A 26,029-nucleotide genomic window follows, 5' to 3' on the forward strand; every position below is an offset into this window, starting at 1 on the left:
AATTGGCCCGTTAAATGATGATTTCCACGCTAGTTCCACGCGTGGACACCGCGTGGATTGGCTAATTCGTGGCTAATTGATCATGGGAAATTTTGGGGAAGCTATTTAAGGATTAAATGAGATATTTTAGAGAGGGTTCTTTTTAGTTTTTACAATTCCAAATTAGCTAAGTCTAGAGAGAAGGTAGAGCTCATCTTAGACTGTAGTGAGAGAAACCTTACATTTCCTTGCAATCTCATTGGAAAAAGATCTACATTCAAGCTTTGATTTGGAATTCTATTGATCTTGTTTAGGTAAATTTCTATTTCTATTTTGATCTTGGTTGCAATTTAGATTTCCATTTCCATTTCCAATTTATGCATTTAGGTTTACATTTTTCTATCATGATTAGGTAAATTTCTATTAGGGATTGAGTTGTGGAATTTCATGATGCTAAGTGTTGATTTATAATTCCTAGTTTGGAGATTGGATTGTTTGGATTGGATCTATTATTCTTGTTCATAGTTGATGATTTGTATGTGTTCTTTGAGGATTGGCAACCTCTTGAATGATCTAAGGCAACATAGCTAGGCAAGATATTATTAGCCTTGTTGTAGCTCCTATCAATTGTGATTTCCAATTGTAGTCTTGACTAGTATAGATAGGTAAGGTGACATAGGCAAAGTGTTTGTGAAAATGCCTCTATGCCTCTTAGTTGCCTAAAAGCACTCCAAATATAGAGAGTTCCTAGTAGACCAAAGGGTGAACGGTAATAGCACATCACCCGAGAATAACCAATCACATAAGCCAATTCTCTTATGCAAAAGACACACAATGATGCATCATGATTGCACACAATTCATTCCCTAGCTTTCTTTATTTGATTTCGTTAATTGATTCTTTGTTTTGTTCAAACTACAACAACCATTATATCATTCGTGAATTTTGTGATGGGACAAATGATGAAACCACAAGGCATTCCCTCAATTAAGAGCTAAGCAATACTTTCCACTTTGACCTCCTTGAGGGACGATAATACCCGGGGGTAACCCCACACAAATCTTTTGAGAAGTCCACGCGAAACATCTTCATCAAAATGGCGCCGTTGCCGGAGAGGCAATTGGTTGTTATTGCTTAGCTTTTGCTTTTTGGAATACTTGTGAATTTTTGACTCCATTGTCACTTTTTTCTTTTACTTGCTACTAACCCTCCCTTGAGACTACTTCTAGTCGGGGAGGAGATCTTGTTTCTTTTGAACCATCTTGTAGGTGAATGCACACAAGAGCGAGAGGCAAACAAGGCCTACTCCCTCTCAATTCGAAAATCAACCGCGCAACAATGAAGAAACACATACATTTGGAGAAAATGGCTTCAACAAGTGCCAATAGAGGGGGATCCCATGGAAGAGGGATTCCACCCCAAACACCACCACATATTCAAACCCACCCATCAGGCGAAAGAGTGCAAGGGGGTGTTCAAATCCCTCTTGAACCTACCATCAAAGAGGAACCACATATGAAGAACATAGGCCATCCGGCACCCATCCGGGTAGAGGAGTTCTATGATGCCCCAAATGACCAACGGGAAAGATCTATAGCCGACTACATGACGCCCGAGTTTAGCATGCACAATTCCATATATGTGTTGCCATTGGAGAATTTGAACTTCCACACCCATCCCTCCGTACTCACTCTAGTTTAAAATAGCCCGTTTAGCGGCTTACCATCGGAGGATCCTCATGTACACATTACGAGATTTATCCGGGCGTGTGGCATGTTTAAGCAAGAAGGTGTGAGCGATCAGATCATTAAGTTGAAATTGTTTCTATTCTCCGTTATCGGAGAGGCATCTAGGTGGCTTGATAACCAAGATGACCATCATTTCCGCTCATAGCCTCAACTTCACAAGGAGTTTATAAATGAATTCTTCCCGCTAATGAAGACCATGAAGATAAGAAAGCAAGTTCAAGAGTTCAAACAAATCTCTCTTGATTGTTTGGGTGAAGCGTGGAGAAGGTTTAATATTTTGAAGAGACAATGCCCGCCGGATTTGTTGCATCCGTGGGATGTGATTAGTTCTTTCTACGGAGGTCTCACGGATGAAGGGAAGATGCTTTTGGTACCTCGTTTGAATAATACCCCGTTTTGGTACAATAAGAGGGAGAACCATGCCGGGATGTATGAGCTTAAAGGTAGTGTGGCTAGTGAGGCGAAAGTGGAAGCAATGAACCACGAAATAAAAAGAATCTAAGCAATGGTGGAAAAGCTAGAGGCGAAGTCTAAGCCGTGCATGGCATTGGCTTTATATTGCAACATTAGCGGTGGACCCCATGATACGAATGTATGCACATCCACCTCTGCGAGTGAACATGTAGAGGTAGTGGATTATCAACGGGGGAACAATTTCAATGCATATGGTGGTGGATCAAATAGCCAAGGTTGGAAACAAGGTGAAGGTTGGAATAATGTAGGGGGATACCAAGGGAGGCCCAACATGAACCAAGGTGGCAAACCCACCTATAGCCAAGGTGATAGAGGCCGAATTGCTTATGGCCCATCTCAAGGAAGTGGAACTCAATTGACTCACTATAGGCTAAATTTTGTCTCCCAATTGGATCACCCAATGCAAAGAAGAGAAGACATAAGGGAATTGGATGAAAGACTATCAAAGGCTATCATGAAGCTTAAAAACGATCGAGTAAATCTCAAACACGAGATCACTCAAGATATAAGACAAGAAATAGCAAGCTTAAAGCAAGAATCGAAGGCAACAATGAAAATAATTGAGAACCAAATCTCCCAAATGTTCAAGATGCTGTCCGAAGGACATTACGGGCAATTGCCTAGTAATACGGAGAATAATCCGAAGGAAAGAGTCAATGACATAGCCACTATAGGAGGATAGCCATGAAGGGTGTGATCGAATGGATCTTTTGTGTGGAATTTGTGGTTGTGAGAAGAGAAGAAAGGAGATGGGAGTAGTGCGGACCACCTCTTGTGGTCCATAGTTTGATGGCAAGGAAATCACCTCTTGTGATTTCCAAGAAAAAGAAGAAGCAAGAGAGGCTACCTCTTGTAGCCAAGAATGTCACATGGAGGAGATCACATCTTGTGGTTTCCAAGAGGAGAAAGAAGATACCACCTCTTGTGGTCTATTGAGCAAAGGAAAATGGGAGATCACCTCTTGTGATCTCGGGAGCAAAGAGAAAGAAAAGGTGCTTCCAAAGCACCAATCTACTACCTCAAAGAAGGATGCAAGGGTGAGAAAAGGTACATTTAATGTTTTCCTGCAAATATTTTATTGTGATGCCCAAATGGAGGGAAATATTTGAAAATGATGATATTGAGGAATTCGCTTGCTTAAGTAAAGAGACCTTGGCCCTTATCTCTATGGGGTGCCCAATGAAAAAGGGTGACCCCAGAGCTTTCGTAGATCCATGTTCTATCAATGACATGGAATTCTATAAAGCTTTGGTCGGTCTTAGAGCCTCTATTAATCTCATGCCGTTGAGTGTGTTTGAAAGATTGAATTTGTCATATTTGAGTCCAACTAGACTCACACTCCATTTAGCCGATGGGACCATCCGGTATCCCAAAGGTTTGGAGGAGGACGTGTTAGTCAAAGTTGGGGAATTCATTGTGCCCGTAGATTTTATAGTTTGTGAAATGGGAAGAGATGAACCCTTTGGTTCATTGATCTTGGGTAGGCCATTTTTTGCCACTTCCCGTGCCTTGATAGATGTGGGCACGGGAGAAATTACACTCCGGTTTGATGGTGAAAAGGCTAAGACCGAAAAGGTCAATATTTTGAAAGAAGGGAAAAGTGCTTCAAAAGATATGGTCAAGGTGAAAACTAAAACCAAGCCTAAATGGGAAATTGAGAAATTGGTTTGGAAGAACACTTGGACCCCCAAGTGCTTCCAACCAATGGTGAATGATAAAGATTGAGAATGTGGAAAAGTTGAGTCTAGCCAAAGACAGTAAACGTGGCGCTTCTTTGGAGGCACTCCAAGGTTATTTTGTGAATAATTGTCATGGTTTCTTTTGCGTTTTTGTTGTTTTTGTTGGTTTTTGTTTTGGTATTTCTTTTGGGAATAATTTGCAGGAGTTTGGTGGAAAATTCAGTGAAAAATGACCAAAAGTGGATGAAAAACAACGGAAGAAAATAGGGAAGCTCCTGTATAAATTCCACGTGAGCTCCACGCGTGGAACTCACGTGGATTTTATACATTGACTTCCACGCCGGCTGGCCACGTCTGCTGCTGTCGTGGGTAATGTCCAGAGACTTCCACGCGACGATCCACGCGTAGACGTCGCGTGGTAGTGGTCCTAAAATCGGCTAGGCCGAAACCCAACCATTAAATCCCCCCCCCCCCNTGTCACATGGAGGAGATCACATCTTGTGGTTTCCAAGAGGAGAAAGAAGATACCACCTCTTGTGGTCTATTGAGCAAAGGAAAATGGGAGATCACCTCTTGTGATCTCGGGAGCAAAGAGAAAGAAAAGGTGCTTCCAAAGCACCAATCTACTACCTCAAAGAAGGATGCAAGGGTGAGAAAAGGTACATTTAATGTTTTCCTGCAAATATTTTATTGTGATGCCCAAATGGAGGGAAATATTTGAAAATGATGATATTGAGGAATTCGCTTGCTTAAGTAAAGAGACCTTGGCCCTTATCTCTATGGGGTGCCCAATGAAAAAGGGTGACCCCAGAGCTTTCGTAGATCCATGTTCTATCAATGACATGGAATTCTATAAAGCTTTGGTCGGTCTTAGAGCCTCTATTAATCTCATGCCGTTGAGTGTGTTTGAAAGATTGAATTTGTCATATTTGAGTCCAACTAGACTCACACTCCATTTAGCCGATGGGACCATCCGGTATCCCAAAGGTTTGGAGGAGGACGTGTTAGTCAAAGTTGGGGAATTCATTGTGCCCGTAGATTTTATAGTTTGTGAAATGGGAAGAGATGAACCCTTTGGTTCATTGATCTTGGGTAGGCCATTTTTTGCCACTTCCCGTGCCTTGATAGATGTGGGCACGGGAGAAATTACACTCCGGTTTGATGGTGAAAAGGCTAAGACCGAAAAGGTCAATATTTTGAAAGAAGGGAAAAGTGCTTCAAAAGATATGGTCAAGGTGAAAACTAAAACCAAGCCTAAATGGGAAATTGAGAAATTGGTTTGGAAGAACACTTGGACCCCCAAGTGCTTCCAACCAATGGTGAATGATAAAGATTGAGAATGTGGAAAAGTTGAGTCTAGCCAAAGACAGTAAACGTGGCGCTTCTTTGGAGGCACTCCAAGGTTATTTTGTGAATAATTGTCATGGTTTCTTTTGCGTTTTTGTTGTTTTTGTTGGTTTTTGTTTTGGTATTTCTTTTGGGAATAATTTGCAGGAGTTTGGTGGAAAATTCAGTGAAAAATGACCAAAAGTGGATGAAAAACAACGGAAGAAAATAGGGAAGCTCCTGTATAAATTCCACGTGAGCTCCACGCGTGGAACTCACGTGGATTTTATACATTGACTTCCACGCCGGCTGGCCACGTCTGCTGCTGTCGTGGGTAATGTCCAGAGACTTCCACGCGACGATCCACGCGTAGACGTCGCGTGGTAGTGGTCCTAAAATCGGCTAGGCCGAAACCCAACCATTAAAACCCCCCCCCCCCACCCCATTCTTCTTCCGAACCACGAAGGAAACACTTCTTCCACGCAAGGTTGGGTAATTTTCTCTATTATTCTTCATCTTTTGAGCTCTATTCAAGCATTTATCTTGCAAGGATCATCCAAAAGAAGATAAAAGCTTCAAAACTCCATCTTCTTGGAGCTATACAATCTAAGCTATTTATACAGAGTGATGAAGGAAAATAACCACGCATTCAAACTCAAGAAACCCTAGGCTAGGAATTAATCTCTCAACCTCCCATTAATCTCTCTAACAGGTGTAATCAACACGACATGTGTGATTGTCATAAAACATTGTAATTATCCACTGTTCGACATTGGCAAGTTTGGCGGCAATAATCATCCACGCACACTGATCGGGATACAAACATGTTGCCTTCTAGTATTTTCCTTTCTTAAAGACGGTCTTGAATTTTCTATGCTTAGCAAGATTGTGGTGTGTCACCAAATTCTTTAATTGTGTGCAACTTCCAAAAACATTCCAATTTGCAGGGACGAACTCATAGATTGAAAATCTTGATAGTACTGCTCGACAACATTATATCAGGACGCAGTATCCGATCGCCGAGCATATGACGTATCAACCAATGGCGTCGATGTTGAATCACGCCGATCATAGGGCACATAATCTTCAGAATCATCTAAAGAAAACCAATAATTAACTCCCTCACCAGTTTTGCTCGTATCACTACTTTCGTCTACATCTGCATCACCTACGTTCCATTCTGGATCTTCCATTTCTTACACCCTCGGTGTGAGGTGTGCATGCATGTTGCGGCAAGAAGGACCACCAATTTGAGTAACCGAAATACCCCTTTGTTGTTCATATGTAATAGGAGTGCGTCAACACTCCTATAACCTTGGACAATGTTTAAATCGAGGTCGGATTGGACGGTTGTTGTCGTCTTACACAAATCATTAAAGACCCGAACATTGACATCGCACCTAAAAGGCGACCATGTTTGATTGTTGGTGATTGGCATTGGAAAAATAAAGTCACTTTGTTGCTATTGGTTTTGCTGATATTTTGCCACATCAAAATTTTCCCATCGTAGCCAACATTCAGACAATTTTTTATCTCATTTATCAACTCTTCAAACAAACAAACTCAACATTTTGAGGAGCAATACTAAAATCAACATTATCACTTGAATCATTAGCCGAAAAACAACATATGAGTACCACAACTTGGCCACCTACATAAACAAATATGTAATTCATGGGTACAAAATTGTGATACCTCAAAAATTTGGGTAGTTATTTATAGTAAGAATTTATTATTTTTTATGCACAATTTTTATTTTATGATATAGTGGTATATGTGTAGCATTTATTTTTTACTAATTTATTAAGGATATATTATATAATAGTAGTAGTATTCTGTATATATAGTATATGTACATAAACGTATAATATATATATAGCTAGTATTTTATATATAATGTATTGTATATACATAATTATGCTATGTATCTTATTATATGTTAATGGTACATTATAGTACACGGTATTATTATTATTATTATTATTATTATTATTATTATTATTATTATTATTTTTGAAAACCTATTGTTACATATTTACATAACTATGTTTTATGTACATATGGATGATATTATATATATATTTAGTTATATCATAGCATGAATTTAAATTAAAATTGAGTCTAGGTTCATTCTTGTTTGTGGTCAAACCTTACTAGACAAATCACCAAAAATCCTCTTTCAATCAGCTTAATTTTGGTTTAAATTTCCTATTAGGTGTAATTTTATCAATCAATTTTAATCATGGGGATATCTTCCATTTATTCAATTTTTGGCCAATGCTAGTTATTTTCTTCCTCCTGGTGTTGGCCGAGAATTCCCCACCATTCTGCCTTCATCATTTGGTTGAAAACCTATCACTATATTTTCTATAAAAAAAAAAAAACAAACCTTCTTCATCAAAGATTAGAGAATCAAGTGTTCAAGTAAGCCTATTATCATTAGTAGTCTCTTTAATTGAATAATTTCTTTTGTATGTGAAATTTTTTTTTATTGATTGTGAAAATTTTGTGTATGTGTATGTTGTTCGGAAAATAGGAGATGAAAACTTAGGAGAGCAAGAATAGGCTTGAAAATTTCTTGAGGATTTCTAAAGGGAAAATCAGGTAAGTGTTTATGCCACTAAAATCTTTATTTTCCCGCTACGTGGAATGTATGTGTGAATTTTTCTTATGATAATAATTATGTGTTGGTNCATCTGCATCACCTACGTTCCATTCTGGATCTTCCATTTCTTACACCCTCGGTGTGAGGTGTGCATGCATGTTGCGGCAAGAAGGACCACCAATTTGAGTAACCGAAATACCCCTTTGTTGTTCATATGTAATAGGAGTGCGTCAACACTCCTATAACCTTGGACAATGTTTAAATCGAGGTCGGATTGGACGGTTGTTGTCGTCTTACACAAATCATTAAAGACCCGAACATTGACATCGCACCTAAAAGGCGACCATGTTTGATTGTTGGTGATTGGCATTGGAAAAATAAAGTCACTTTGTTGCTATTGGTTTTGCTGATATTTTGCCACATCAAAATTTTCCCATCGTAGCCAACATTCAGACAATTTTTTATCTCATTTATCAACTCTTCAAACAAACAAACTCAACATTTTGAGGAGCAATACTAAAATCAACATTATCACTTGAATCATTAGCCGAAAAACAACATATGAGTACCACAACTTGGCCACCTACATAAACAAATATGTAATTCATGGGTACAAAATTGTGATACCTCAAAAATTTGGGTAGTTATTTATAGTAAGAATTTATTATTTTTTATGCACAATTTTTATTTTATGATATAGTGGTATATGTGTAGCATTTATTTTTTACTAATTTATTAAGGATATATTATATAATAGTAGTAGTATTCTGTATATATAGTATATGTACATAAACGTATAATATATATATAGCTAGTATTTTATATATAATGTATTGTATATACATAATTATGCTATGTATCTTATTATATGTTAATGGTACATTATAGTACACGGTATTATTATTATTATTATTATTATTATTATTATTATTATTATTATTATTTTTGAAAACCTATTGTTACATATTTACATAACTATGTTTTATGTACATATGGATGATATTATATATATATTTAGTTATATCATAGCATGAATTTAAATTAAAATTGAGTCTAGGTTCATTCTTGTTTGTGGTCAAACCTTACTAGACAAATCACCAAAAATCCTCTTTCAATCAGCTTAATTTTGGTTTAAATTTCCTATTAGGTGTAATTTTATCAATCAATTTTAATCATGGGGATATCTTCCATTTATTCAATTTTTGGCCAATGCTAGTTATTTTCTTCCTCCTGGTGTTGGCCGAGAATTCCCCACCATTCTGCCTTCATCATTTGGTTGAAAACCTATCACTATATTTTCTATAAAAAAAAAAAAACAAACCTTCTTCATCAAAGATTAGAGAATCAAGTGTTCAAGTAAGCCTATTATCATTAGTAGTCTCTTTAATTGAATAATTTCTTTTGTATGTGAAATTTTTTTTTATTGATTGTGAAAATTTTGTGTATGTGTATGTTGTTCGGAAAATAGGAGATGAAAACTTAGGAGAGCAAGAATAGGCTTGAAAATTTCTTGAGGATTTCTAAAGGGAAAATCAGGTAAGTGTTTATGCCACTAAAATCTTTATTTTCCCGCTACGTGGAATGTATGTGTGAATTTTTCTCATGATAATAATTATGTGTTGGTTAGAAATTTTCATTATATGTATTGTTGTGGAAAATTTTAATTGTGGACTGGAAAAAAAAACAATTATTATATATTTCTTGTGATTTTTAATATTCCGTGTATTTATGAATTATATGTATATGTGTGTAATATATAAATATTCTGGTTATTATCATATAAATGTATTTTCAAAAAAAAAATTATTATGTGAAATATATGATTTTTATTGAAAGTGTATATTATGTTTTAATGATATATTTAAGTAGATACATATATACGAACATGTTTGGAAAAATATATATATGTATATATATTTGAAATTTTTTTTTTAGTGTATACATATCTGTACGACTTTATATATATATATATATATATATATATATATAAAACAAAAGTTTTAGCATTTTAAAAACTGTATGCATATGTACGAATTTCTTTGATAATATATATCTGTAATCTTATATATTATATATAAAAATCTCTGTATCTTATAATCTATATAAATGTATATACATAAATAAATAATTCTTACGTAAATTAGTATTATATACAAATCTATGTATCTAATCTATATAAATGTGTGTATATAAATAAATGATTCAATTCTTACGTAAATATGTATTGTATTTATATGAATAAATTTATGTATTGTCTAAGTTTATATGTACAGAAATAATTCTTATGTAAATAGGATATATATATTACTGTATTGAGTAAATGTATGTTTCTTTAAGTAATTACAATTATGAGTGTAATGATTTTATAAAGGAATTGGTAAATTGCTCATAATGTGGTTTTTGGTATCTAAAAGGTTTGTTTTTAAAAATTGGAATAAATTAAGTCATTTCGTAGAAGTACGAAGGAATGAGTGTTTTGAGAATCTATTTATTTTAGTCGAAATAATTAAGCATGTTAAAATTTATTTTGATTACGCTTAATTATTATTATTATTATTAAAAGAAAGCATATTATGGAGGAATAATGTGGAATTTATTATTTGGGAGTGAACCCAAAGTTTGTGATTGAGAAGTGAGCAGTGAAACATATCTTGTCTCACTAGGACGTAATGTCCTGTTGGTTTGAGAGTGGACAGTGACGTAAAAGCTGTAACCACTAGGGTAAAATACCCTGTGAGGAGTAGTCTGTAGAAACCTATCCTGACTACTAGGACTATTTACTACCCTTTGGGCCTGGAAATCCTTTGGGGGTGTGCACACTTAAAGTATCAGTTCTGTCCATTGAGAATGGGATTCTGGGTAATGAGCAGTGACGTAAAAGCTGTCTCATTAGGAACTTTAAATGGTGAGTTCCTGCCCATTATGTGTTATTGTTGGGATTATTGTGAGTGAACAGTATTGTAAAAACTGTTTCACTGGGGCTTAATGGTTTAAGTGCCCTCCCATTTATTGGTATGGTTATCCTCCTTATTTTTATAATTGAGAAAATATTTTTTTTTTATTTCTTAAAATATACGAAGTATGGATTTGAGCTTATAAAGTAAAGTGTTTCCACTATGGAAATTTTAAAGAACCGTGTGGTTAAATATCTTTCTTGAAATTATTTATTAGTGAGAAAATTGATTTTTAATCGGTATTATTTTACGTGGTGGGTAAACATTACTTAGCAAAATCTTGCTAACTTTGTGTGTTGTTTTTGTATGTTTTGGAAAAATAATATTTGGTTCAGGTAATTGATTATGGATGTTGGAGAGAGCGTGGCTATAAGTTTGATTAAAAGTGGTAGATTGATTTCAAGAATAAAGATCGAGTTGTAATCGATGAATGTTGGACTTATGAAACGATTTTATTTATTTTAGCCTTACATCTAGAAGTAGAATNGGTAATGAGCAGTGACGTAAAAGCTGTCTCATTAGGAACTTTAAATGGTGAGTTCCTGCCCATTATGTGTTATTGTTGGGATTATTGTGAGTGAACAGTATTGTAAAAACTGTTTCACTGGGGCTTAATGGTTTAAGTGCCCTCCCATTTATTGGTATGGTTATCCTCCTTATTTTTATAATTGAGAAAATATTTTTTTTTTATTTCTTAAAATATACGAAGTATGGATTTGAGCTTATAAAGTAAAGTGTTTCCACTATGGAAATTTTAAAGAACCGTGTGGTTAAATATCTTTCTTGAAATTATTTATTAGTGAGAAAATTGATTTTTAATCGGTATTATTTTACGTGGTGGGTAAACATTACTTAGCAAAATCTTGCTAACTTTGTGTGTTGTTTTTGTATGTTTTGGAAAAATAATATTTGGTTCAGGTAATTGATTATGGATGTTGGAGAGAGCGTGGCTATAAGTTTGATTAAAAGTGGTAGATTGATTTCAAGAATAAAGATCGAGTTGTAATCGATGAATGTTGGACTTATGAAACGATTTTATTTATTTTAGCCTTACATCTAGAGACTTATGAAACGATTTTATTTATTTTAGCCTTACATCTAGAAGTAGAATTTTAGATGTGGCGGTATCACCCTCAGGTTTAAGAGGATGAAGTTTTATTTTTTCGGTATCACCCTCAGGTTTAAGAGGATGAAGTTTTATTTTTTATTTATCTATTATTATAAGTTGGACCTTGAATATTTATTAAATAAAGTCAAACTCTACCTTTGGGAATTCTAATTTTGGAGGTTGCTATCTTTAGAATTGCTATAAATAGTAAGATTTGAAAATGAAAAAAATGGGGGTGTTACAAAAATAGTAAGATTTGAAAATGAAAAAAATGGGGGTGTTACAAAAATAATCAAAATATTCATAATATAATCACTATATGGATTTGATATTGTTCTTGGCATTTTCCTTGATCTAACTCCTTTAAAAATAATTATAAAATATTAAATTAAAATTTTATCGCAACAAATTAACTATATCAAAATTTACAACACAAAAACAAAAACAAAAAAAAACATAATATTCACAACCCTTTTTAATTCTCTAACACTTCAATGATATACAAAAAAATTATTCTCTCAGACAATTCAACACCAAAGTATTTGAACAATTTTTGGAGATCAAATTCAAATAAATGTATTTTAATTAAAGAGTGACGAGACCCATTAAATGGATCTCGTCATTCATAGGTGCTGACAGCCCACATTCTCGACTGACAGCCGACATGGCTGTCAGCGTGCGCGGCTGCTGCCCACATGGGTTGTCGGTGCCCATGGCTGTAGGCTAAGAGGAGGGATCACGAGTATGTTTATTGTGTATCAACAACTAATTTGATGTATCTTATCAATTTCTCTTACCGAGTCTATTATATCATATGTAAATTTATTTAAAAGAATAAATAAATAATTTGTCGTTATTCTAAATTCGTTGGTATAACACTAGTGCATTTGCCTTTACATTATATTCTTCAACATTACATAATTTTTTTTTCCATCTGGATCAATGGCAAGTTTGTTCTCTTTTTTCAATTTTCTCAAACGCTGCATTTCTTGGCACCATGTTTTGGGTGTGAGAGATAAGTGTAATGGATTTCAATTAAAACTCACAAATTTAATTTGGTCTGTAGAGGTGGAAAGTCTGATTCAAGAAGGTAGAGAAATTAGCAGTGATAGATCCAACAGGTATTCCGCTATTATTAGAAGCAAATTCCTGTTAAGGGAACTGTCAACTCAATCTTTGGTTCCGGGTCAGACTTCCTAATTCGTTGAGGGGTTGCTCCTGCATGATTGGGTTGCACCTCAACACCTGGGTCGTTGTTTATATTTTCTCGGAGTGAATATTCTTCAAGGAAGGCAATGCAAGAAAATGGTAACACTGCGGCCCAAGTTTATTCATATATTTATGTTTTAGTTTAGTAATTTTCGAAAATGAAAATTAATGTATAAATTAGTAATTTTCGGAAATGAAAATATAATTTATAAATTTGTATTCGGCTTAGTTTTGAGTTTTGGCCCAAGTACTAGACGGTTAGTTTATTCACATGTTGACAAGGCTCAATATGATGTATACCGTACTTTTGTAATTTCCAGAAATGAAAGTGTAATGTATACATTTATATTGCAATAAGTTTTCAGTTTTTACCTATGTACAAGACGAATTATTTATTCACACATTCACAACGCTTAATATGATGTTTATACTAATGTAAATGAATATTACTCTATTATCATATCGTAATGTTCTACGAAAAGCTTGATCAAATTCAAGCCATGCATCCAAAAATAAAACCAAAGATCAAAAGCAAAGCTTATTTTACAAATTTTGAGACGTTATGATGTCTTTAGCTTAATATACAAGTATACAACAATCTTTGGATTTTTTTTTGTTGGTGGCTTGTACTAAAACAATCGTTATACCCTGCACCACGGTGCACATAGCAATGTGCACCACGTACGTAAACGACGTCGTTTCGATGTTAGTGGACGCGGACGTGAATGACTCTAGGGAATTCATTATCTATAATACACATAATCATTATATATAATACACAGAACGTTTGTCTAGAATACACAGAATTTTTGCCCAGAATACACAGAATATTGACACAAAATACACAGATGTTAGTGGACGCGAACGCGAATGACTCCAGGGAATTCATTATCTATAATAGACATAATCATTATCTAGAATACACAGAACGTTTGCCTAGAATACACAGAATGTTTGCCCAGAATACACAGAATATTGACACAAAATACACAGAACTCATCCTCCTAACATTCGAATGCACAAACACATCACAACATGTGTTAATAATATGAATACACAGAATATTGACACAAAATACACAGAACTCATCCTCCTAAACATTTGAATGCACAAACACATCACAACATGTGTTACTAACAGGAATACACAGAACGGTTGCCTAGAATACACAGAACGGTTGCCTAGAATACACAGAATGATTGTCTGGAATACACAGAATATTAACATAAATACAGAGACCGGCTGAAACGGGAACGTGATTTCCAAAAAAACGGACGATTAATTTACAATACTCAAAACGACGTCGTTTAGGCACATGGTGCACATTGCTATGTGCACCGTGGTGCACGGTATAATTTGCCGTACTAAAAACTAACTTCATATTGGGCTGGTTAATTACACAAATATACCTTATTTTGAAAGTGCTTGGTTCATATACACTTTGCCCTATACCTATCTAAGTCACAAGTTCCAGTGGTTCAAACAATTCAACAGATATGCATGTAATCCTATCAAGTAAAAAATAAAACATGACGAATTATTATCACAAATTATTCTCCAACCACACAAATAGAGAGACACAATTCCCACTCTCCCACTTGGGTCTCTCCGCATCTCCAACATGCGTCTCTCCTCGTCGGCATCCGGCGGTGAGATATGCATGTGGGAGATGCGTATCTTGTATAATACGAGAAACGCATTTTCTACATGCGTATTTCCCAATGTAACAAAATACATCAGACGTAACTCCGACTTGCGTCTGAGTACAAAACTTTAAAAAAAAAAATGGTCATACACATCTGAAACATTCATTTCTGACCCTAAACACATGTCCTAAAATATCTTTTCCCATTTCAGTACACGTTTCAAAATCGTCCTATTATTCTCGGTGCATGTAAAAATAGTCACATTTCAATCATTCTCTTTCAAACGAGACCAGAAAGGATGATAATTTTTAAGGGGAGATGTTGAGAATTCCACCCAGAAGCCCAGAAAGGATGACAGTTTTTATGGCGTATTTGCCGAATGCACATTTGCTACAAAACATCCTTGACTGCAGGAATATATACACACACACAGAGGACAATGACACTCAGCATTATCTCTTGAAAACATCAAGATGTGCTTTTAACATACTAGGCAGGCCACTATATATAACTTCGTGTATATTTCTATTTTTTCCCTTTATGTTAACATGACAATTATTTATTTATTTATTTATTTTTGGACAAAAACATGACAAATTTTAATAAATAAAAAAATAGTCCACATTTTCTATTAATTTCTTTCAATAAAAGCAGGACGCATGAGAAAACTTTTATTCCTTGAAAATATACTTACCATTTCACATACAACTCCTTGAAGAGAGCAAAGGGTATTAGTAATCTTCGAAAAGCATATATCCCCTCTCGTTGAGATTGAAAACTATGAAAATAAAACGCTCATTGCCGGCTTGTTATTGTCTACCCAAAATATTATAAAGAGAGTAAGAGACAACACAAGTACACACTATGCCATTGAAATCTACACAAGAATAAAATGGCCAAGAGCAATATTCTCTTGCCCCTGCTGCATATCATTCCTCTTTTGCTAAATTTCCAACTACTTTGCCGTGAGTAATTGAAGGAAATTTCCAGGTTAAAGTATTACTGCAAATTAGATTGTCATGGAGTATATGCTTATCTTTTCTTTGTTCTTTCAGATGGGAAGGTTTTCATGGAGTATATAGGTGCTACTGGCAAACCTGTAACATTTGATCAGGTCCCAATAGAGCAAGGAATTGACTTCCACTTTGTCCTGAGCTTTGCCATCGACGCAGACCCATCTGCAAATCCTGCAAATGGCACGTTTTTGCCATATTGGGCTTCAACCTTAACCCCGGACTCAGTTGCAGCCATCAAGGCAGAGTACCCTAATGTCAAGGCCTTAGCTAGCCTTTCAGGGTGGAGCCTCCATGACAAGAAGCTCAACTGGTACAAGCCAGCAGATCCTCAGCTCTGGATAACAAATGCATTCACTTCACTCCAAGAGATCATTAACACATATCATCTGGATGGCATTGACATAGACTATGAGAGATTTCCCAGGCACAATGAGAGCTTCGCCTACTGTATAGGCGAGCTGATTGCTCTCCTAAAGAACCAAAGCGTTATTTCAGTGGCAACAATAGCGCCATACTACAGCACAGTCATACCCTATATTCAGCTATATGAAAACTATGGAGATCTCATAGACTATGTCAACCACCAGTTCTATACAGATAAAGTTAGGACACCAGAGGGGTACCTTGAAGCCTTCAAATTGAGGACTGCACAATTTGGTAAGGAGAAAGTGTTGCCCAGCTATGAAGTCAACGGAAGAGGGATCCAAGGGGATGCATTCTTTCAAGCTCTGCAACTCCTGGAAAAGAATGGGTTTGATATCAAGGGAGCCATGATCTTCTCAGCTGATGCTTCTGCTGGCAACAATTACTACTATGAGAGGAAAATACAAGCCTTCTTGCTCAATTCTACGCATGTGTGACGTTTTATTGTTTATACTCTACAACTATCAAAGTAGTGAAAATTCAGTGGCAAGACTGCCTCACTGGCTCAGCATTCTACCAGTTGGTTTATCTTTTGATTTCCTTCAGGATCCAAAAGCTAGTGAGGAAGGCATGCCACAAATTTTATCAAATTTGAGATGTTGGTGTTGGTACAAATATAAGATACACCTTCCTTTTCTTACTCCATGAGAGCATTTTGTTCTGCTTCCGTTGTGAGAAATGGTGAAAAATAAACAAATATTTGCCAACAGAAAATATCAGAACATTAATTACAGCCAATTGTATAAACAGGTTTGAAGGACAACCAAACCAAGTACACTCAACAGAAATTTTCGGATTATAAGCAAAACCAATAATACAGAGTAGATATCAAGCAGAACAGGCACCATAAGTAGGGGTTATCTAAACCAGACAAAAACTACATGACCCAGGAGTAAAGAGCTTGTCCTGAAGAACATGGCTATGTTGAAGATGAAAGCACTTCAATGTACCCCCTTGACATTCTTAGGGAGAGGTTAACTCAGAAATACTATTTCCAAGGGGGGCATTTGGTATCAGAAATCTTCTACTAAAAGCAAACAAGACCAGGATTTAGCTTAATTAGAAAGCAACACTTCTTACTTCTTATCGCAGAGCAAAAAAAAAAAAAAAAATTCAAGAAACAAAGTATGTGAAACTGAATTTACTATAGTGCATTAGCATCAAAATTTTAGAACTCATTGCTAGGAGCGTTGCTTGATTTATCAGCAGTTCCATTGATGCTAGTTTTGCTGATAATCCCCTTTCCAAAATATCTTGCAATCACTGAAAATCCATCTTTTGAAGTTTTAACCTGCTGGAAGAATTGGTCTTGGCTTTTGGAACTTTGCTCTAAGCTTCTCTTTGTCTCGAGAATGGCTCTGTACTCGGGAGCACACATAGGGCATTCCTTCTCATTGTCACCAAGGCAACGCTGATGGAATGAGTGCATACACATGAAGTGGACGGCAGGAAGGTCAAGGGTGAATGTGCAAGCAGTGCATTTGCTAAGCTGAAAGATTCTGGCATTGGTCCTAAGATCTTGGATTTCTTTTCTCATTGTAGATGTCTCTTCCTGCAAAATTGGAATGTAGTTCATAACACTCCATTATTTAATTAATTTTATAAATTTGTGTGAGAGAAGTTCAGAACACTCACACTATTCAACTCCATTATAATTAACTCTATAGAAGCAGCTAAAATGCTGAACATAGAATATAAAAGAGAATAGGAAAATCTCATACAAGCTATTGGTTCAACATATGTAAGAAGCGTTGAGTTTATTGCTTGTGTCTCTTACTGTCTTAGTATTCTGCTTGTGTTTAATGTGTGTCCTTTGATATTACCTAAGAGTGTATTCATACTCTAGGTTAGCCTATGACTATATATGTGTAGTCCTGTGTAATCTTTAAGCAAGTTCAAGCTATGACTTAATCAAAATCTTTCCCAATTTATTCAACAAGAAATCCATTATCAGCTTCTAAACATGTACTGGTATTTAATGAATCCGCAAGTAGCAAATTGCTGGCTATGAAATCCATTTATTGAGATCTAAGGACATTTATAGGAAGAAAGTAAAAAACTGGTCTTCAAATTTCCCTTTTCTAGCTAGAGGTGATCTTTGAATCTAGCAATTAGGGATTGTAACGGGTTATGGTGGGTAAGTGGGTTGGGGTATACTACATTCACCAACACTTCCAAACCAATCATCCACCTTCACCACCACCCCACTGAGCAGGGAAATTTTTAAACCCACACCTGAACCACTATAGGGTGGTTACCCAACCTTAATAGTTAAATACTTAAATACAAATATTCTCGATATTCTCCTCGAAATTATCATAATAAATAAATTTTGGAGTTAAAATTCAACATGTAATAAATTCTATAAAAAAAATATCTAAAACACCTAATTCTAATATATATATATATATATATATATATATAATTATTAAAATAAATAATCTCGTTAAATACTTAAATGTAATATGAAAGTAATATATGACTATATGGTGGGATAAGTGGTAGCAAGTGCTATCTTCCAAGCCCACCACAGGTGGAATTTTTCACATCCATTCCTATTCCATCACCTGCAGCCATCCATAAAAACCCAACCCTCTCAAGTCAGATTGGAATGCATATATCAGTTATTGATATACCAAGGCCCCTAACATTCACCAATATAGAGACATTGAAATCCATCACTTACTCTTACGTCAAAAGGGATTAATAAGTGGTTTGCGTAAAGAAAGGCATGTTGGTAAAAATACTAGAACATTATTCAATAAATGAGGAATATGAAATGCTAAAAATATAGGTAGATTGATGTTGAACCTGATACTTTTCAATAGCTCTCCTATCTTCTTCAATCAACTTTGACTCCTGTTCCAGTTTACGAGCTATATAATCTTTGATAACAGAAAGTGTAAGGCATGGATTTCTAGACAGAGTCTGAAGAACAACAATGGGAGGCAAGATATCATCCCTTTCAATATAAGTCAATACTTCTTTGACTTCTTTGGAGCAGTTTTCCCCAAGTTCACCAAAGTACTTTAATAGTTCTGCCCAAAGAGAGGGATCACCACCTTTACCTGAGTCACCAAGTCTCTTGCAGCAAGCAATTAAGCCCTCATGATCATGTGCCTGCATGTAGCAGGCAATCACCTCTTTGTAGAGTTTCATCTTCTCATAAAGAAATAACAAACCTTCCCTAAAACCATTCATTTCGCATAAAATTATGGCAAGATCAACATCATATAGTGGTTGTTCTTGTTCAGAAGGCCATGCACTCTTAAGCAAGCTTAGCCCCTTCTTGCGTCTTTCTAGGCGACTTTTCTCTTCATTTACATCTTTTCTATTCAAATTCACCCTCCCAATAAATCCTGCTTTTGAAACAGATGGTTCTACTCTAGCATCTTCATTTCCACCAATACTAGTTTGTGAGATTGATGGGAAATCAAGATCATGGGACAAGTATAACTCCAAAAGTGTGTTATGAATTTCCACTTGAGCAGGTGAGTCCTTAACTTTGCTGGTATACTGTTCAAGGAACTCCAAAAGTGACTGTGGATAGTGGACAAAGATATTGAGAAAATCAATGGGAGATGGCAACATGGAAACATATGTAACACTGGTGGCAGCCCTCTTGCCTGCTTCTCCTTCTTCTGTGCAAAGCCTCATCAGTATCTCAATTGTTTCTGTGGGCTTGTGCTCTATAAGAATTTTTCCATACTCTTTAACAGTCACCCCAGCCTGACTCAGTTCAAGACTATTAATATATTCCAATGCTTCATCATATCGACCAAGGTCTTCAAGCAAGATCTTTAAGTACCATTCATGCCGCCCAGTCTTCTTGGCAACATACATTGCATGCTCAAAATAATTTGCAGCACGGCATACCCTTATTGCAGTTTCAACATCAAACTTATGTTCCCCAACTGCATCCTCACTTTTAATGAATACATTCAACTTCTCGACATCTTTCAGTTTAGTATAGCAATTCAACAACAGGGTAGTATGGTCTTTTGAAGCAAGCCCTTTTTCATGCAACTTCTCCAAGTAATTGGTAAGGTTGTAGATCCTTTGTGCATCCAAGAACTTTTGTATCACATAGGAAGGCTCCAGATGGCCAATGGTGTGAATATATTGAGCCATAGCCTCATCATAGTCCTGTTTACCATATAAATGATCCCCATATTTCCTCAACACTTCAGCTGTGGCAGCAGCATCAGCTTGTTGACTCTGGACCAGGTTAATAGCAACAGTATAGAGATTCTTCTTGAAAAGCATATCCAGCTTACTCTCCATATCCTTTTCACCAATACATAAAGCAGATTTATCCTCCATTATTAGAATTATGTTACCCCATTCACAAAGCATGTGAGAGACCTCATTAACCACTATGCTGTGGGCAATTAACCGGTTCTTCAGATCATAAACATTGAAAGTATTCTTCCCAGTTCTTTGATCAGCAATAACACATAGGAGGTATCCACGGAACCAACCAAGGAACTTCTTCTCTCCTTCAAAGGCCCAACAAGGGCCCCGACCATCAACCTCATAGAAGTATATAGCCTCTGACCGACCGATTATCAACTCCTACAATAGAATAGTAACAAAACTGTGTGAATAATGTAACGTTGATTTATGCAATACAATCAAATAAAATTAATGCATTCAGATTTGCATACCGAGCGGTCACTCATTGCAACACTAGGAACAGAAGATCCAATCTGATCAAGAGTTTGCTGGCTAGGTGGTTGAGTCTGGAGGTTGAAAATGCTCACTGATTCTGGAGTGACAGCAAACAACTGGAGGGCCTGGCCATCCACTCTAAATCCAAAACCAGTAATGGAAGCCTGGCTTTTGTTTGAATGATTAACCACCTGGAGCCTAAAGCGCTTAATACGCTCACGTGCAATATCCCCTTGAATGCAATAGATGCAACCATTGTCTAAACCGATAGCAATGAATAATATAGGAGGAGCCTCCTCTATTACCAAAAATGAAGTGATCTGTAGTGAAGATTTCATGTTATTTATCTACTCTAATGGTAAAAATGAAAAATATAAAAAAATAAAAAATAAAAATGGAAGTGCACAAACTATAAGCATATTGAAAATTGAACTTGCAGAGACCTTTGCTTCAGGGAACTGATTGGTGAATATCCGTAAAATTTGAACACAATCAGGAGTTGATGCACTTGATCCCTCTTCCTGCATCTTGTCAAGGTCAAAAACTTTAAGACATGTAGCTGATACCTGGGCAGATATTTGCTCATCTTCTCCAACTGTTAGCAAGAAGTTCCGTTGCTAAGTTGACCAGGAAGGAGAAAAACCAAAGTTAGTAGGTAGCATTGCATACATTTAAATTTTCAATATCACACTACAGACAACAAAGTCTGAAACAATTTATGTTTAATTTTTTTTTCACCATAGACATGCAAAAGAAGCTGTAAAAAAAAAACACAAGGACCAAGTCTTATTAAGTCACTGATACACCATACACTTCTTGATACATTTATACATGTGTCAGAAGTATTTTCCCTGTCTTCTTTTGTCTCCCTCAAGGAGATAACAAACCATTCTAAGTAGTAACCGCAATAAAATTTGAGCAAAGAACTCATAATTAATTTATACTCGTAATTCGCATTTGAACAGTATCCCTAAAACCCACATCCGAGTCTCGAAATTGGAATGACAGGCACTGGGAATTTCAATTCCTCATTATAAGGCAAACACAAGAGTAACTAAGTGGAATCAAAATATCTCGCACAAGAAAGGGTACTGACAAAATATCATCACAAATTATTCTCAAATTGCTTAGCACAGAGTAAAATAGCTGATCTATCGAGTAATCACGGGTATTCATTAACACATTTGGGAAAAAATCCAATAATTAAAGGTCTAGATGAAAAAACCTTGAGCTGGTGAAGGAAAAGGACAGAGGAAGAATGAGCTTGGAAGGAGTAGTTGAACTTGAGGCCTCGATCCAGTAGAGAAACGGTGCCGTCATCGCAGCCCAAGACAATCCTACCTCTGCCGCCGGAGCAGCATTCGATCTTCCCGGTTATCTCTTCTTCCGAGCACTGCAATTTCCCCGAGTACTTCTCCTCGAAAAACTCGAATTTCCTCCACTGATACATCTCCCCGGTTACTTCCTATTTTCTAAAATTCGATCGTATGATGAGCCAATCTCGTAGAATCTCACACAGTGAATAATATTGCGATCGGAATTCAGAATTTTAGGATGGCTGTATAGATTTGATGATTGCAATTTGCAAATTGCTTTGACATGGCATTCAAGTCAGTCACAGTTTACCACTTTACCTTCACTAGTCCACTTTTCAGCTGACAATGTATTATTGAGCGCATTTCGTGTACCTTCAAATGACAAAAACTAAAAAACAAGGAGAGGAAGCCGATTGAAAATCATCCTTTCATTATTAATAAATTATATGTTCATTTTTATGTAATAAATTAAAAAATAATTTGCAATGTCTACTATCTACTCAGCACCAAAGTTAGGCCAATAATAGAAATTAAAAAAAAAATGTTCGTAATTGATGAAATGAATAGTTCAGATTATTTTAATTTTAGTATTTTTTTTAGTTTTCTACTTACTCTCTATTTTTTTATTTTCTTCTCTTAAATACTTCCCGTTAGTATAAATTTTAGTCATGAAATATTCTGTTAATTATTTATTATTATTAACTTACTCATTAATTTCTATAAGAAATGTCTTAAGTTCGGACCTCATCCCAATCAGAATTGACATAACTGTTGAACATATAGTCATATACTACGAATATGTCAGAGTGTATTAAAAAAATATACAATATAAAATTTAACATGAACTTTGGTCAAATAATTAACCCGACTAAACACGTTGCATTCAAAGTTGAGCATTAGAGATTACAAATAAGGAATTTTGAAAATCATTTTCTTACATTAAAAATAAATAAATTTAGGTTAAGTTTTTTTTTCTTTTTTTTTCGTTTAATTAATATTCTTTTGATTATTTAGAACAAGACTCAATATTTCAAATACGTTTTTGTATTATTGAGAATGATTTAGGTCACTATGGTATTATGAATAATATTTTCTGTCTGTATTTCTATAATGGTACTATTGTATATTACTTTACAAATATTGTATTATTATTTTTTTATCGGACAAAATTGTTCTTAGATCATTGTCATACATGGTTGCAAAGCGCTGGGCGCTAGGCAAGCGATAGATTAGCGCCTAGCGCCTAGGTGGTGCCTAGGCGACGACCTATAAAAACAAAAAAATAGTGCATGTGTTTGGGTGTATAGCATATTATATATATATATATATATATAGAGAGAGAGAGAGAGAGATGGGTGTTCATGTGCGGCCTGGTCATTAGGTGTGGCCGTGCGGCCTTTTTTCAGCCATTAGATTAGATCAAGTCATCAAATCAACGCGCAATATATATATGTTACAAAGCACACCATTCTACGTACTAAAATGCACTAGAGGACCGATAAAACACATCATTCCACACTATATACCAAATGCACCTATTCACTTAAAATTCATCAATATACGTAATAAAACGCATCATTCTATGTATTAAAATGCATCATAACGTGCCTCATGTCAGGTAATAAACATGCACTATTTACACATATTAGAAAACATGTGTTTAAATATTCACCATTCTTTGTATTAAAATGCACCACAACGTGTGTTAAAATACACCACAACGTGTGTTAAAATGCACAATTCCACTTATTGAAAATCCTCATCATAGATTATAAACATGCACTATTACACTTATTAGAAAACATGTGTTAAAATACACACCATTCTACGTACTAAAATGTACCAGGGGACGGATTAAAACACACCATTCCACAACACAGTTACATACCATTCTACGTATGAAAATGCACCAGAGGATGGATTAAAACACATCATTCCACAACACAGTTAAATGTACCAACATACGTAATAAAACGCACCACACAATGTACTAAAATGCACCATTTCCATTCACGTAATATAGATACTTAAATTATCAAAAAGTCCTCCACTTAACCTGCGCGAACTGCAATTTGCCACCATTAGATTAGGCGAATTGACATCAAAGATAAGGCCGCATGACCGCACCGGAGCAACAGGCCGCATATGAATAGAAATATATATATATATATATATATATATATATATATATATATATATATATATATATAGGGTTGACTTCATATGAGACAACCCTCTCATATGAGAAATAAGACTAAACCCTTACCATACGATCAAAGATTTCGACGGATCAAATTTGGTAGGGCACATCGCGCCTGGTAAACTATATTTACTCTGAATTTATATGATAAACCAAAAGTTTATATGATAAACCAAAAGTGAAGGGTAAAATAGTAAAAAGACTCAGTGAGCAGTTCGAGAACATAGGGATTCCCCGACTTTTGCTCTCCCACAATGCGCAAACGTTAGTCAATCGAACTCCAGACGGAAACCAAACCCCATACACGACAACCCTTGCCCTACTTTTCCTCACCCACAAACCGTCAACGTGGGGCGATTGACCACCATCCGGGGAGCACCCCCCAGACGCGAATTGTGACGCTAGTTGCGAGTATCCATGGCCGGACAGAAACGGTCAGCAAAGAGACGGAGTGGACCACGAACGCAAGCAGCTTCCAAAGGTACCGAGGCGTTTTTAGAGGGTTTGATGTTTTTTTTGGGGTTTTTTTTTATGTTTGGTGTGTGATTGCACGATCGGTGACCGGCATCGTGATTGCGTCGTTAGGGCACCGATCAGGCAACATGCACATAGCCGAGCCTCCATTCCCGAAAAAAAACAGTCGATGAGCTTTTAGTGTGGTGGGAAATCACACAAACGAGCTCAACCCGGGTTTAATGGGGGAATTGGGTGTCCATTGATGTTGTTAGCTTGGTTGGTTCCTGTAGTGAAATTAGAGAGTTAGGGATGCAATTTGAAGAGTGGCTGGACAGGGAGTTGGGTAGAATGAGTTTGGAAAAAAGAAGTAATTGATAGGGGTGGGTAAAGTAGAATTAGGTTCGTTATAATGGTCCCCATGCGTAATGTTCCAAAAATTGCTTTTAGAAGCACATGGTGACAGGAAAATTTGGGGCCTACACTGATGTCATTTGAAACATAGAAAGGTGTTTTTTTTTTTTTGGTGAATAGAGAATGGTGTTAAACAGGACATCCGAAACAAAGAAAGCATAGATTTTTTTTCCCAATATTGCATGTACTGAACTTTGGTCCGGAAAGGTACAACACCATTGGAAAAGTGATTTCAGTGCGATAATAACGGTATAAAACCAGACTGCTACGTGGTCATTATATCTGTTTCTGCACACAAAAAAATATTAGAATGTGTGGTTTTCATGTCTTTTATGCACTGTCTGTGCATTGTTTAAAACTGCATGTGCATTTCTGTGTTGATCCATATTTGTGAACATTGCTAGGTGATTGAAGAATGTCTGTCTGTTATAGATACATTATTTGTTTTAGCAAGACTAGTTCAGACACTTTGTGCACTACTGAACAGAAGGTTGTGCATTGTGGTTGAAGTTCTTTCATACTGACCCAAATACTCTTATTAACTGCATAGGTTCCAAACGGCGACTGACCCATCCTGCCACCCACCGGGCAAGGAATAGGGATGATGATGACGGCTTCGTTAGCCCTCCATGAGCATTCTTACGGCTCCTAGAAGCTGACCTGGCATGGGATGCCTCCGAATATGAATTAACGAATGAAGAGGATGATAGGTTCCCTAGCATCAAAACTCGGATAACCGGCAAGGTACTAGTAGATGCCATCAAAAACCTCAATGCCAGGCAGCGTAACGCAGTTGCAGCAATAGGAT

The 26,029-nt window shown here is 36.0% G+C and overlaps 4 protein-coding genes across 4 annotated transcripts; 3 read left to right on the forward strand and 1 right to left on the reverse strand.

The window, feature by feature from the left end:
• Window positions 1-3,070: 3,070 nt before the first annotated feature.
• Window positions 3,071-3,926, forward strand: LOC116013203. The gene is made up of 2 exons (XM_031252851.1): window positions 3,071-3,248; window positions 3,349-3,926. The coding sequence occupies exons 1-2, from the start codon at window positions 3,071-3,073 to the stop codon at window positions 3,924-3,926; spliced, it is 756 nt and encodes a 251-aa protein (XP_031108711.1).
• Window positions 3,927-4,361: 435 nt separating this feature from the next.
• On the forward strand, window positions 4,362-5,217 carry LOC116013204. The gene is made up of 2 exons (XM_031252852.1): window positions 4,362-4,539; window positions 4,640-5,217. The coding sequence occupies exons 1-2, from the start codon at window positions 4,362-4,364 to the stop codon at window positions 5,215-5,217; spliced, it is 756 nt and encodes a 251-aa protein (XP_031108712.1).
• A 10,353-nt stretch (window positions 5,218-15,570) lies between these two features.
• LOC116013205 (chitinase 2-like) lies at window positions 15,571-16,604 on the forward strand. Its single transcript, XM_031252853.1, has 2 exons — window positions 15,571-15,693; window positions 15,784-16,604. Exons 1-2 carry the CDS (start codon window positions 15,621-15,623, stop codon window positions 16,602-16,604), a joined length of 894 nt encoding a protein of 297 aa, XP_031108713.1. The 5' UTR covers window positions 15,571-15,620.
• A 262-nt stretch (window positions 16,605-16,866) lies between these two features.
• LOC116011739 (vacuolar protein-sorting-associated protein 11 homolog) lies at window positions 16,867-22,550 on the reverse strand. Its single transcript, XM_031251142.1, has 5 exons — window positions 22,064-22,550; window positions 21,282-21,455; window positions 20,835-21,158; window positions 18,979-20,742; window positions 16,867-17,719 (listed from the first exon to the last, which is right to left on the reverse strand). Exons 1-5 carry the CDS (start codon window positions 22,286-22,288, stop codon window positions 17,336-17,338), a joined length of 2,871 nt encoding a protein of 956 aa, XP_031107002.1. The 5' UTR covers window positions 22,289-22,550; the 3' UTR covers window positions 16,867-17,335.
• Window positions 22,551-26,029: the final 3,479 nt, after the last annotated feature.

This window comes from Ipomoea triloba, chromosome 3, assembly GCF_003576645.1.
Source record: "Ipomoea triloba cultivar NCNSP0323 chromosome 3, ASM357664v1".
In the NCBI taxonomy this organism is placed as follows: domain Eukaryota; kingdom Viridiplantae; phylum Streptophyta; class Magnoliopsida; order Solanales; family Convolvulaceae; genus Ipomoea; species Ipomoea triloba.